The sequence below is a fragment of the Copadichromis virginalis genome, linkage group LG6, assembly GCF_057382275.1.
Source record: "Copadichromis virginalis isolate Kocher_CV1m ecotype Utaka linkage group LG6, C_Virginalis_male_GT1.1, whole genome shotgun sequence".
Lineage (NCBI taxonomy): Eukaryota > Metazoa > Chordata > Actinopteri > Cichliformes > Cichlidae > Copadichromis > Copadichromis virginalis.
The window spans coordinates 2,233,536-2,245,606 of record NC_140623.1 but is presented as its reverse complement, the minus strand read 5'-3'; the positions used below and the strand labels follow the sequence as shown (position 1 = coordinate 2,245,606).

At 38.0% G+C, this 12,071-nt stretch overlaps 1 protein-coding gene across 4 annotated transcripts in view; it reads right to left on the bottom strand.

Moving 5' to 3' along the window:
* Positions 1 to 2,369: 2,369 nt before the first annotated feature.
* Positions 2,370 to 12,071, bottom strand: part of LOC146706903 (glutamate receptor 2-like) — a 111,240-nt gene continuing 101,538 nt past the window's right edge. For 2 of the 4 annotated variants that reach the window (XM_085458195.1, XM_085458194.1), the window contains exon 19: positions 2,370 to 5,975. In XM_085458195.1, coding sequence (XP_085314321.1) covers positions 5,841 to 5,975 — 135 coding nt within the window. In that variant the 3' untranslated portion in view covers positions 2,370 to 5,840. The remainder of the gene's footprint in view (positions 5,976 to 12,071) is intronic. The other 2 variants (XM_085458193.1, XM_085458192.1) reach the window with 1 other exon arrangement.

The following is a 12,071-nucleotide window of genomic DNA, read 5'->3' as shown; positions in this document are numbered from 1 at the left end:
TTCAAGTTTTGCAAAAAAAGAAAAAAAAATGTATGCAAATATCCCATGCAGCTGAAATTTTTTTTTTTGCAGGCCTGTGGTATCTGCCTCCATCTCACCCTCTCTCAGCATCCTCCTCTGTGACACCAACCCTCTGCATCTCCTCTTTCACTACATCTTTACCTCCTGCCTGGCAGCACTATCTTCGTTATCCCCACTTTCACTCCTCTGCACATGTCCAAACTGTCACAACCTCGCCTGTCAGACTTTGAGCTTTCTCTGATGTACTCATTTTTAATCCTCTCCATTCCAATGTGTGAGGAAGACTCCCCATTTATATGAACATACTGGGTTACATTAGACAGTAGCTTTAATTACTATGCCATGCATAATCTCTTTAGTGAAATATTATGGTCGGCAGTGTCAAACACTGCACTGAGGTCTGGCAGCACAAGCACAGAGATGAGTCCACTGTCAGAGACAGCAAAGACAACAAAGACAGCTGGGTCAAGTATTGACTTTTTAATTAATGGTTTAATTATTGCCAACTGTAATACTTAAGCCCATTAATAGAAATAATCATGTTTAACATCAAAACATGAACACTAGGACTTCTTTGAGCAGTCTTGAATGAATGGGATCTATTAGACACGTTGATCGTTTGGAGGAAGTGATTGTTGATGTTAGAAGTTTCAGTCTGAGAGAATGAAAAATTTAGTATCTGGTTTTGGGGGGTTTTCCACCTTTTTTGAAAATCTGTGGATAGATAATCCAAGTATACTTGGATTATCTATCCACAGATAAAAAAACAAACACATTAAGATGAACTATTTTCTGCTCCAGCAAGTCATCTCCCTCCAAGTGGCAGATGACTTGCTTTATCTTCTGAGTTACGGCCACCCCATTAAATTAATTAATTAAAATAAATCCCTGAAAGTGGCAATGTTTCTCCCAGGGCTTGAGTTCAACGACATCTATGTGTCTCATATGGAGAATTGCTCAGCGGGATTTATAGTCCTGCAAATGTGTCCATCTGGGTACACGTCAGAAAGAGAGGGGGCGAGGGGTTTTCACCCACATGAGACATGCAGTCCTCCACAATCCTGACTGCAGTATGCTGGAAGTAGATAACATAAGAAACTGCTGTACATAATTATATATCTGTGAGATGATTATGAATATTTTTCTCTAACTGTTAAATTTTTATTTGTGGAGAAATTCATGACATCATTACTAGTTATGGTTAAAGTGATACAGAATCCACACGCATGAGGATATAAAAGAATATTAAAAGAATAATCTACTTCTCTGGGAGTAGAGTTTAGGTAGCTGCTCTATACTGTTTTGGCACATAGTATTGAAGCAAGTAGAAGTAGAAGAATTATATCCTTAAATTTAGTTACAACACTTTCTGAAAGACATTTCTTATAATGAAATGTGTTCCCCACTGCTGTGTAATCCATTACTGTAAAGTTAAATGTTATTAAGAAATGATCACATAAATAAGGGTTTTTGGGGAACACTATTTATGGCAGCAATGATTTAATAATAATAATAATGGATTGGATTTATATAGCGCTTTTCAAGGCACCCAAAGCGCTTTACAATACCACTATTCATTCACTCTCACATTCACACACTGGTGGAGGCAGCTACAGTTGTAGCCACAGCTGCCCTGGGGCAGACTGACAGAAGCGAGGCTGCCATATCGCGCCATCGGCCCCTCTGGCCAACACCAGTAGGCAAGTAGGGTAAAGTGTCTTGCCCAGGGACACAACGACCAGGACAGAGAGCCCAGGGATCGAACCGGCGACCTTCCGGTTACAGATGCGATTCCCAACCCCCTGAGCCACGGTCGCCCACCATTTGACAGTAGAGAAAGATGGAAGAATAGTTTTATGAATATCGTTTATCACAACTCTGTAACTTTAATCTCTGTTTTACCAGGTTTTTCAAAAAAAAATAAAATCTAAAGAATGTCACAAAATATCACGTCTAGTGTAGTTAGAAAAGTATATTTTAACTTTTGCATTCAGTTGCTGGGTGTAGTTAGGTGCTGCAGTTGTCTGCATTGCCTTTTGCCAACATTATGAGCAGTTCTTTATAATAATCATCAATAATTAAGGTTGTGTGAAAATTATGTAAGGTCTGTTTAATGCTAGGCATAAACATAGATATGATTATGGTAACCAACCATTGGGATAATAGCATTACTTCTTAAATAGCATTACTTCAAGTCTAGGTTTAGTTATAGCCTTTCCTCACCCATCAGTTTATCTCACCTTAGACAGCATTTTAATTTAATTTTCAAAGTCAAGTCATAATTTATATGGCCACAAAAGGTCAATATCATGAAAACAGAGACAAAACTTCTTCAAGAAACTGCTATGTTAAGTGTGTCCTTAATGTCTTTGTCTGTTTTTATTATGACATTTCAAGGGCAAGCATGTTTAATATATATCGAAAATAGTCAGATAATGAAGACCTCAAGAACTCAATACATGTTTATATGAAATATAAGCAGTATACAAAACGGAAGGGACTATGTTGGACATAATTTACACCTCGAATGAAATTAGCCCAGGCAATAATCTGTTCTGTTAAAAAGCAACTTACTTACATTTAATAGAAAATGAAGTTATACCAGAGGTAACGTTAAGAGTGATCATTTTCACATTTCCATCAGTGAAGGATGCGTTTTATTTTGCTGTTACTCGTTCATTTGACTGTAACACCATGAGAATATAATGAAAATTAACATGTGCTTAAGGTGAAAATGATACGAGTTCATAAGAAGAAATGGAAGCAGATGCCTTTATATCTTCAACAACCCTGTGTTTATCACAGTTTGGGCATTTTTCATATCGTATAAGAAGATTTTAAGCTAACCAGCTAGCTTCTAACCAGCAGCACAAACATCAGCTCTCTTGTGAAAAAAATAGCATACCAGAGTTCTTAAAAGCATACACTATACATAACAAGAATCACAATAATACTGCAATTAATATCGCTAATAGTATTCTTATTAGTATTATTATTAAACACTAAATGCAGCAGTCACAAAGCTTCAGACTGAAAATTTCATCAAAGGAAAAACTTAAAGTGACATGCAAACTTTCTTCACTCCATCCTCTTCCATCGTCTTTGTTGCCATCCTTTAGTGCAGTATATTTATTAAAACAAAAAGTTTTTCTTCACAGTTTCTTTTTTTTGTCCAGTTCACAGCAGTGAGAACTCCTACTGGCTCAGGTTTCAGTATCAGCAGCTGCCATTGACTGAGCATAAAGAACTCTGATTGGGTCTCAGTCTGTTTGGCACATCATCCAATTGACTTCAGAACTCTTATGAGAATACTATGCAGGTGCACATGCAAATGTGAAAATATATGTCAATGTATAAGCAAGGCGTGTTTGTGTTTATGCTGCAGTTGTGATGTGCTGACCTAGAAAGAGGGATGGGAACATATACTTCTCATATATTCTAAATATTTACAGAACCATATAATTAAAGGGAGCAAATTTAGTCCACCTCAGTTTGTGAAAACAGTATCTGGGGCTCTAAATAAAAGCTTTCATCCACTCGTCCGTTTTCTTCCGCTTTTCCAGTTCGGGGGGGAGCCTATCCCAACTGCCATAGGGTGAGAGCAAGATGTAATTTACACACACACTTTTTGTTTAGATCTTTGAATGCAAACGTTCTTATTCTCTTTTGAATAAATTATTTTTTTGTCTGATAGTCTTTTTTTTTTTTTGAAAGAAAATAGAGCGTGTCTTTAAAATTAAATGCAATTTTTAAATTCTAGATCTAGATAATAGACCATTTACTACACTACAGCAGCCAACAGAAAGTGATTGTTTATAATATGGCACTGATATGAGTAACATTAGCCTATTTTGCTGCCAGTGGGTTGCACTTTATTGTGCCTTTCAATTTTTATGTATCAGCAAGTTCAAATTGTGAATATACAGTCATAGATGCCATGCAAAACCCAATTACCAAGGAAGATCTATGAAAAAAAAGAGTGGTTTCTACAAGAATAGAAGAATAAAAACTGGTTTTTAACTGGTTTCAGATCAGTTTTAAAAAAATTATTATATTACAAACAAAGCATACTGACATGTGTAGGGTGTTACCAATTAATTGGGATTCATGAAATAGCCCTGTTGAATGCCTTATGAATGTGTGTTTCTGTTTTTAGAGCTTATTAAGGAATTGTAAATATCTTCACTTTGTGGAAGTGCAACAAAAAATGATTAAAGTACCCCTTCAGTGTCTTCATGACAAATGACTGCCAATAGCTGCCAAACAGCTACACAATTTATGCGACTTGTCTGTGTATTTTTTAGTCCCTGTTAGTGTCCATATTCAGTAAGGATACCAGTACATTAAATAACTGCACAAACTTAAAGTTGCTATTTTCTGTGTATTTATTTATAGATAAAACCAATAATATTTAGATAAGCACTAAAACTAACCTGGGGCTGATGCTTCACAGAACTTTGCTCTAAAACTCAATCTGACCTGCAGTTTTTGATCGTTTTAATTCACCTTCACTTAGCTGATTTTAATTCAAGCCTATGTTTGTGTGTGTTTTCCCTTTATTTGACCCAGCTCCGAGTGTATACCACCTATCTCAGTCTTTAACTGGCTGGGACACCTTGCATTGCAGTTTGCTTCTGCTAACATACATTTTTCTTTCTTATCACCAACGAGTAAAACTTCCCTTACTAACCACACCGTGTGATTTTTCCATAACCAGGGTTGAATCTCCATCTAGTTTTCCTAACTCTATTTTGTGTATATAATAATGGTTAAATCTATGATCCTGTAGTTAACAGTCCAGCATGAAAAACAAGGAATGTAAAAACTGCCAATGTGCTGTTTACACAAGGTGTTAAAATATATTTAACGGATTCAACATGATTTATTATGTCTATTTTATAATTTCATATGCTGATCATTAAACGTTTAGAGCTGTGTGTCACACAGTCAAACATAAATCACTGTTAAGCTATTGCCCAATGAACAAGAGGAAAGTGTAAACATATTTACAGTAATTCTGCAAAGACTATAAAATATTCATGTTACCAAGAATCCAATTAAAAATTTTAATTGGATTAAACACTAAATATTTGGGGAATTTTGTTTAATTATTTAACATATCTTGGAGTGGACAACATTTCATGAAATGCATTATAAACATTAGTAATTGCTTCATTTTAATCGTAATACTGATGAGTGGTCAGTTTGAGCCAGGGATATTCACTTTCTCAGATTGCATTTGTTGATGCTTTCGGTATCACACCTTGCTCAGGTACTTTTTAACCCATTTCAGCCCATTCCTGCATAAAATTTGCATGTTTTTGTAGTGTTGTGTTGTAGAAGTGTTTATACTGTGTACCCGTGGTTGCCAGTCCATGCATCCCTTAATCTGGTAAAAGTTTCCACTCATTAGGGATTTTCAGGGAAAAATAAGGAGAAAAAATAGGAACAATAGCAATATCATTATCTGCTACCACAATTACTAATATTTTATGGATGTGATATTCCATTTCATCAGTCTGCTTTTATAACTCCTGATCACATTCCTGATTAATATTGTTATTGCGTTAGCATCATTGTTTCTTGTTGTCTGTACAAGAGGGGGGGAAATCCATTAAATAATGATGTGTGTTTGATTAGAAAACTGTCCACTGTGCTTGATTGCTTTTCATGAATTTGTATATGAACAGCCATTCTTCTCACTGATGGTCAAGTGACTTTCTTCATTGATGGGCAGGTCATTGCTGAAGCCTGACAGCCAAGTGGTGGGTAGACATCTGTCCAGTCTTTCTAGCTGTAAGGCACTGGCTTGGATGTAGTCAGGAGAGATCAGTCATGCTGAGACTCATGGGTAATCCAGGACGGAGGTAAGCCACTGGAACACGACCATTCTCGCTGGTCGATCCTGTGATAGACAGACGGGCTTTGGAGCGCATTGCATCCGTGAATTTCATCTGTATAAGGACAAAAACACATTAGCCACATTTTCATCAATGACACGTAACTTAAAGCTGCATAGACAGGGTTAGAATCACCAGTTAACCAGAGTACTGAGAGGAATCTGCCACTGTACTTCATAGGCACTGGACTACTTGAATCTTTTTTTTGTTGCACTCACCAAACCCTTTAAGTTCCCCACTTATATACCTAATTTCATTTTTCAATCCTTTATTCACAGGTAATACTGTACAGCTGCTAACATAGCCTTTTTTAAGAGAACGTGCTTTCTCCTGGAAACCCTTTTAAGCCTCCTATTTCTTTAAACTTTAATATTTAACATACTGAGGAATGTAGAATTGTGCTATCGCTGGTACTACCTGCTGGACATTGTTGATCAAGGGTCCAATACTAGCTGATATGGCTGATATGACTGATTACAACAACCTTGTGAACAGCCTATTACACTTTCTTATATAACAACTATTGTTGGGGTACCAGGGTGTGCTATTGGCTGTATTGGCTTTAGAGTTGTGGCAGCCGGACTGTCACTGAACCAGTGACTTTGTCCTAGAGCCCCCCAGGGGGTCCAGACCTGGATGTAGCATTAGGAGGGAGCTGCTGAAGTTAAGGAAAGACTGTTGGACAGCTGTGCATTCAGCTGTTGCGAAACAAGAAGGAGCTGGGCTTTGAAACAGCTGCTGGACTAGACGTGGACAGAGCATAGATTGTGTGGTAATGCCTTGCTTTTTGACTGTTTTATTGAGATTTTAGAATATCCCCTCATCTGCTTTTTTTGTCTTTTTTATGGTAATATTTAACAATTGTTATCACTCTTGTTCCTATTACTATTTCAGGTACAGAGGTACTTCCAATTTATACTTGTGTTTTTATTTGTGGGGAAAAATTTCTTTGCCACAATGTCTGTCTTTGGGCTCCTATAGGCTCTTTCAAACCTAGGAGGCATTGTTTTTCAGCATAATCTGCTACTTAGCTTGACCTTACCTTTACCATTTGCCCGCTTGGCTGGTACACATATGAACAAATCTGTGTGTAACTCGTGTGTCTGAATGTTTTTTACACAAGTACAGAAGTCCTTCAGACCATGTATGTGAACAAATGATAACCTGGTTGTCTTTTAGAATTTAATCACAAGGCTGAAATGAGTGCTTCTGCTACAACTGCTAATTGTTATTATTGATTTCCCAAAACATTGTATGCCACAAAACCCTCAGAATTACAATAACAATTATTACGGCATCAACATTTTAATAAGCACTTTGAGCGCTTATATAGATACAGCAGAAAAGCATTACACGAGAACCAGTCCATTTACTTGAGGCAGAGTGTCTCAGGGGAAACAATATTCAGCAACCTGTTGTTTGAGCTGGAGCCTCACTTTTTGGTTTATTTATTTATTTTTAAGTGGTCATTACTCCTGTGGACACATTCTGAAAAGCAGCCGTTTTTTTCTGGCTTGCTCCTTGGACCTCGGACACTATTTTAAGTTTCTTTCACTTCGTTTTTGCTTTAAACAGCTTCTTTCTTACATATTTACCACTCTCTCCACTTCACCTCCAGGTAACCTTATTTCCTTGTGTAGCAAAATAGGGGTGTGCTGCATGCAGCCCACTGACTGCTAATATGAGTCTAACTTAGCCTGATGCACAGCTGGACTGGCCACCCAGTGGGCTGATTTTTTGTTTTTACATTCACATGTGGTCTCTTTTCTTCATGATAGAGGTTTAACCTGCATTTTTGCAATGTACTGTGAACTGTATTCACTAATAGTGATTTCTGTAAATGTCTGTCAGTCTGAGGATGATGATCATCCAATATTGATTTCAGGTTCTTGTGCACAGAGGCTTCTCAATATTTTTTTGAAACTTTTAACTAAATTTACTGTAAATAATGAGATATTTAAGCTCTTTGCAATTTTACACTGAAGAACATTATTCTAAAATTGTCATACAATTTTACAAGTTTTTGTTTTTGATTTGTATTTTTGCAAACCTCTGATATCTTTCTTTCTGAGAAACTCTGCCTCTCTAAGATACTATTTATACACAATCATGTGACCTGTTCATTAACGTACATTAGCTGCAAAATGTTCCTCCTACTTTAAATACTTGATGTGTTTTCAGTGAGTGATTGAATAAAGTTGAGGTTTAATAATAACTGCATTCTGTTTTTATTTATATTTCATATAGTGTTCCAGCTTTTCTTTGACACTGGGGTTGATAAGTGCTGTATAACACTCAATACAGCACTTGATATACGATTTTCAAAAGACTGCATGAAATGATATGAAATGTTTTGCTTTTCTTAATATTATATATTGTATATACTGTATATAATTCCATTGATACATTGTATTAATGGATAGTGGCTGTAGGCCAGTAAGTCAACTACTAATTATCTTCTATGGTTGGTGGTTTGATCCCTGGCTGCTCTTAAGTCTTCTTGCACAAGACACTAAACCTTAAGTTGCTCTCCAATGAATATATGAATGGCTAAATGAGGCATGTTGTATAAAGCACTTTGATTGCTCAAGCAGAGTAGAAAATCACTATATAAGAACAAGTCCACTTACCATTAGGAAAGAAGCTATGTCAAACTTTAAGTATACTATAAAGAAAATAATTAGTGGCAGCAACTAACCCAGCCACCAGGGCACGTGTATGTGACGAGGTGAGGCCAAACCAGTGTCCTCCTAGTGTTGGTCCCAAACCCAGATAAATGAGGAGGGTTGCAGCAGGAAGGGTCTGCAATGTAAAATCTTTGCTAAATCAAACATATGGATCATCAAGAATGAGATTTCCATACAGGAACAGTCAGAGCCTGGCTTAACAGCGACTCCCTTCTGTGCTATCCGGTCTTTAAGTCTGACATAGCCGTTTCCGGGTCCAAACTCCACTTCAGGTCCCAAAGTCAAACTAACACTGCGGCATCACTTAAAGTTACAAACTGTCTAAATTCTTTCATCTTTAATCAGTGATCAGTTGTACCAGGTGTAACAATTAAGTTTAGCATCCAGGAAAACAGAATTTATGAAATTTAATCGAGTTAGAAGTTAGCAGGAAGTTAGCTTGCTAGCTTCCACCTAAACATGATATAGCATGTTCTGACTGAGGGATTTTGGAAAAAATTAAAACGTACAGCTCTGCTATCACATCCAACATAAATGAAGACAGAAAACTAAACAGCAGTGACGTTTGTAGGGTTACTGAAGTTGGGCTAGTTGGTATATAATGATGTGCTACCTGATCGCTAGTGACACAGCTGTGTTAGCTTAACATAAACGCTGTGAAGCTGGAGGATGAACGCTAACTTTTTCCCCCTCGATAAAAGTTAACGTGAGAGTTCCTGATGGTTAGGGACAAATGCAATCCCATGGCAGGATGCTGTAAACAGACCAAACTTCAGTCAGAACAACTGAGATAATCCATATACTGCTGCATGGGCTGGGCTGTAGTTGCATCGTAAGGGTTTAAAAACTGAGCTTTAAAATGATGGTAACAGTAGTAATAAAAACTGAGAGAGGCCGACAGTGATCACTGACTTTTATAGGGGCTTGTTCAGATTAAATAGAACCGATACAAAGCATTAAAACATGTTAAAAACACAATAGCCTTAATAAATGCAGAGAGGTTTGGACCTGGAAGCAGGGTTCATACGTGATCACTTAAAGACCAGACTGGCCAACAGGGTGTATCATGCAGGCTGAAATTTCACGACTCCACTTCAGCCAGAAGTTAACTGAGAGGCTCAACATCCGGTCTTATATGTGATTTAAGCACTCTGTTATTTGTGTTTTTTGCCAATAATATCCTTTTTCTTTATTCTTAATCAAAAAAATAAATTAAAATATGAGTTTGAACAGTATGTTAACAGAGAAATGTAGTCTGAGGATGTCTGTTCTAACATCTACACATTTTGTGTGTGTAGACATGATCCACTATAATTTTTAACAAGAAAAATAATGTTAAATGTTGTAATTAATTATGCTCACTACTGATCAGAATATAATCAGTTAAATATATATTGTTTACGTTTAGCCAAAAGGATGAGAGTAAGGCAATATAATAATGATTCTAAAGACAGGCCTAATTCAGGTCGAACTGAGAGGCTGGGTAGGTAAAGCCTTGAGAAACATGAGGGTGTGTGTGTGAGGGAATGAAGCAAGAGCCACTCTGATCGTTGAATTTCTGACTTTAAAAATACACAACTGAAGGGTGATGGCGTAGATCAGTGGGTGAGCAGGGCACTATACACCATATGGCTAGAAAGCAGTAGGCCTGGGTTTTAGTCTGACCCGCAGCCCTTTGCTGCATGTCTTCCCTTTCCTCTCTCCCTACTTTCCTGTCTGTCTACAATGTCTCTATCAAATAAAGGCTAAAAGCCCCCCACCCAAAAGAATCTATAAAATATATTCAATTTGGTGAAAAAAAAGTCTTGAATAAATAGTGATTGAGAGATGTCTGTGAAGGTTCTCAGTCATCCAGGTCATCATAGTCAAAGGAGCTTGCAAAGAAAAGTGTCCCAGATTTAAACCCAGTGGGAGTATCCCCCCCAAAGAGGGACAAAAGGCCCATTTCCTGGGCCATCTGACCTCAGGAAATCGCATGATAAAGTGGGACAAGGTTTCACAATGAGCTCACCCGAAGCCCTGGCTGATTGGGACCCACACCCGTTTTCACACCTTGGCTCATGTGATTAGAGGATCATCAGGGGGTCCTTTTGTCCCTCTTTGGGGGTGTACTCCCACTGGGTTTAAATCTGGGACTCTCAACCATTTGACCTTAGAACTAGAGATGGACCGATCCGAGATTACGTATCGGCATCGGTCCGATACTGACCTAAATTACTGGATCGGATATCGGAGAAAAATAAAAAATGTAATCCGATCCATTAAATATCACGAAAGCACCTCACAAAACTTGCAACACGCCGTAACTCTCCTCAGAACGTTAGCACGTCGGAGCAGTGTGGTCACGTGATAGAGCGGCTGTGGCATGCGGGACCTGTCGGTGGTCTGGATAGCATTTGGAGCTTCGCTAGCAACCTGGCATTTCATCTCCGACAAAGTTATCCCGAGAGAAGTAAGGCAAGTGTGTAAGTCCATCTCTGAATGTTTGTAAAGCATTCCTGCGTTAAGCTTAACAAGCGACTGCCTCTTCTTGCTGCTACTTCAATCATGAAACTGCTTAATGATCAGATAATCGGCTTTTCTGTCGCGAGTCCATCTCTCTGGTTTGTTTTTGGCCCACTTTGCACCAGAAAGAGGAAACCAGCGGCTGAACAACAGCAGCACATTTAAGCTTGATAAGCTGTTGTTAGAATTGATTTAATATTACTTTCTACTCGAGGATCTTTTTCTACATAGCTGACGGCTGGTAACTGTGCAGGGGCGGATCTAGCAAAGTTTAGTCAGGGGGGCCGATAGGGCATTAACAGGGAAAAGGGGGCACAAAGACATACCTTTCTTTCTTATTCTCATTTAAAATGTCTAGCTTTTAATAAATAATTATCTGACACCCAAAGTTTTAATTTGATGTAAAATGAATAGAAGTCAATTACTGTATATAGTAACTATTAAGTCTAATATATATACCCTAGTAAGCTATAGTACTTTTTCCTTTGGGAAGGTACCATCTGTGCAGTCTGCAATTTTGTTGAAGAAAGATTGTCATGATCCTGGGTACTTTTGACCCAGCATTTTGTGTTTTCTCTTCGATTTTGGTTCTGTTCTTCCTTTGTTTAGTGTTTACTCTGTTCTGCCCGTGTGTTCCTGTTTTATTGTGAAGGTCTGCGTCTTATGTGAGTGTTTTCAGTTTGCCTCCCTAGTCTCGTTATGTTAATCACTCCCAGCTGTGTTTCCCACCTGTGTGTAATCTCCCTGTGTTCTCTGAGTGTATTTAAGTTGTATTTTCTGTCTTAGTAATTGCTGGTTCGTCTGTGTTGTTTCCCCTTGGTCTCCCTGCGTCTTCCCATATGTATTTCTCCGGACCTCCCTGCATCCTCGTTCTGGTTTGTCTTATTAGTTTACCCAGTTTAGGTTTCCAGTTTCATGTTTTGTCGCCACCGCTGTTTGTACTTACCCACCCCTGTTA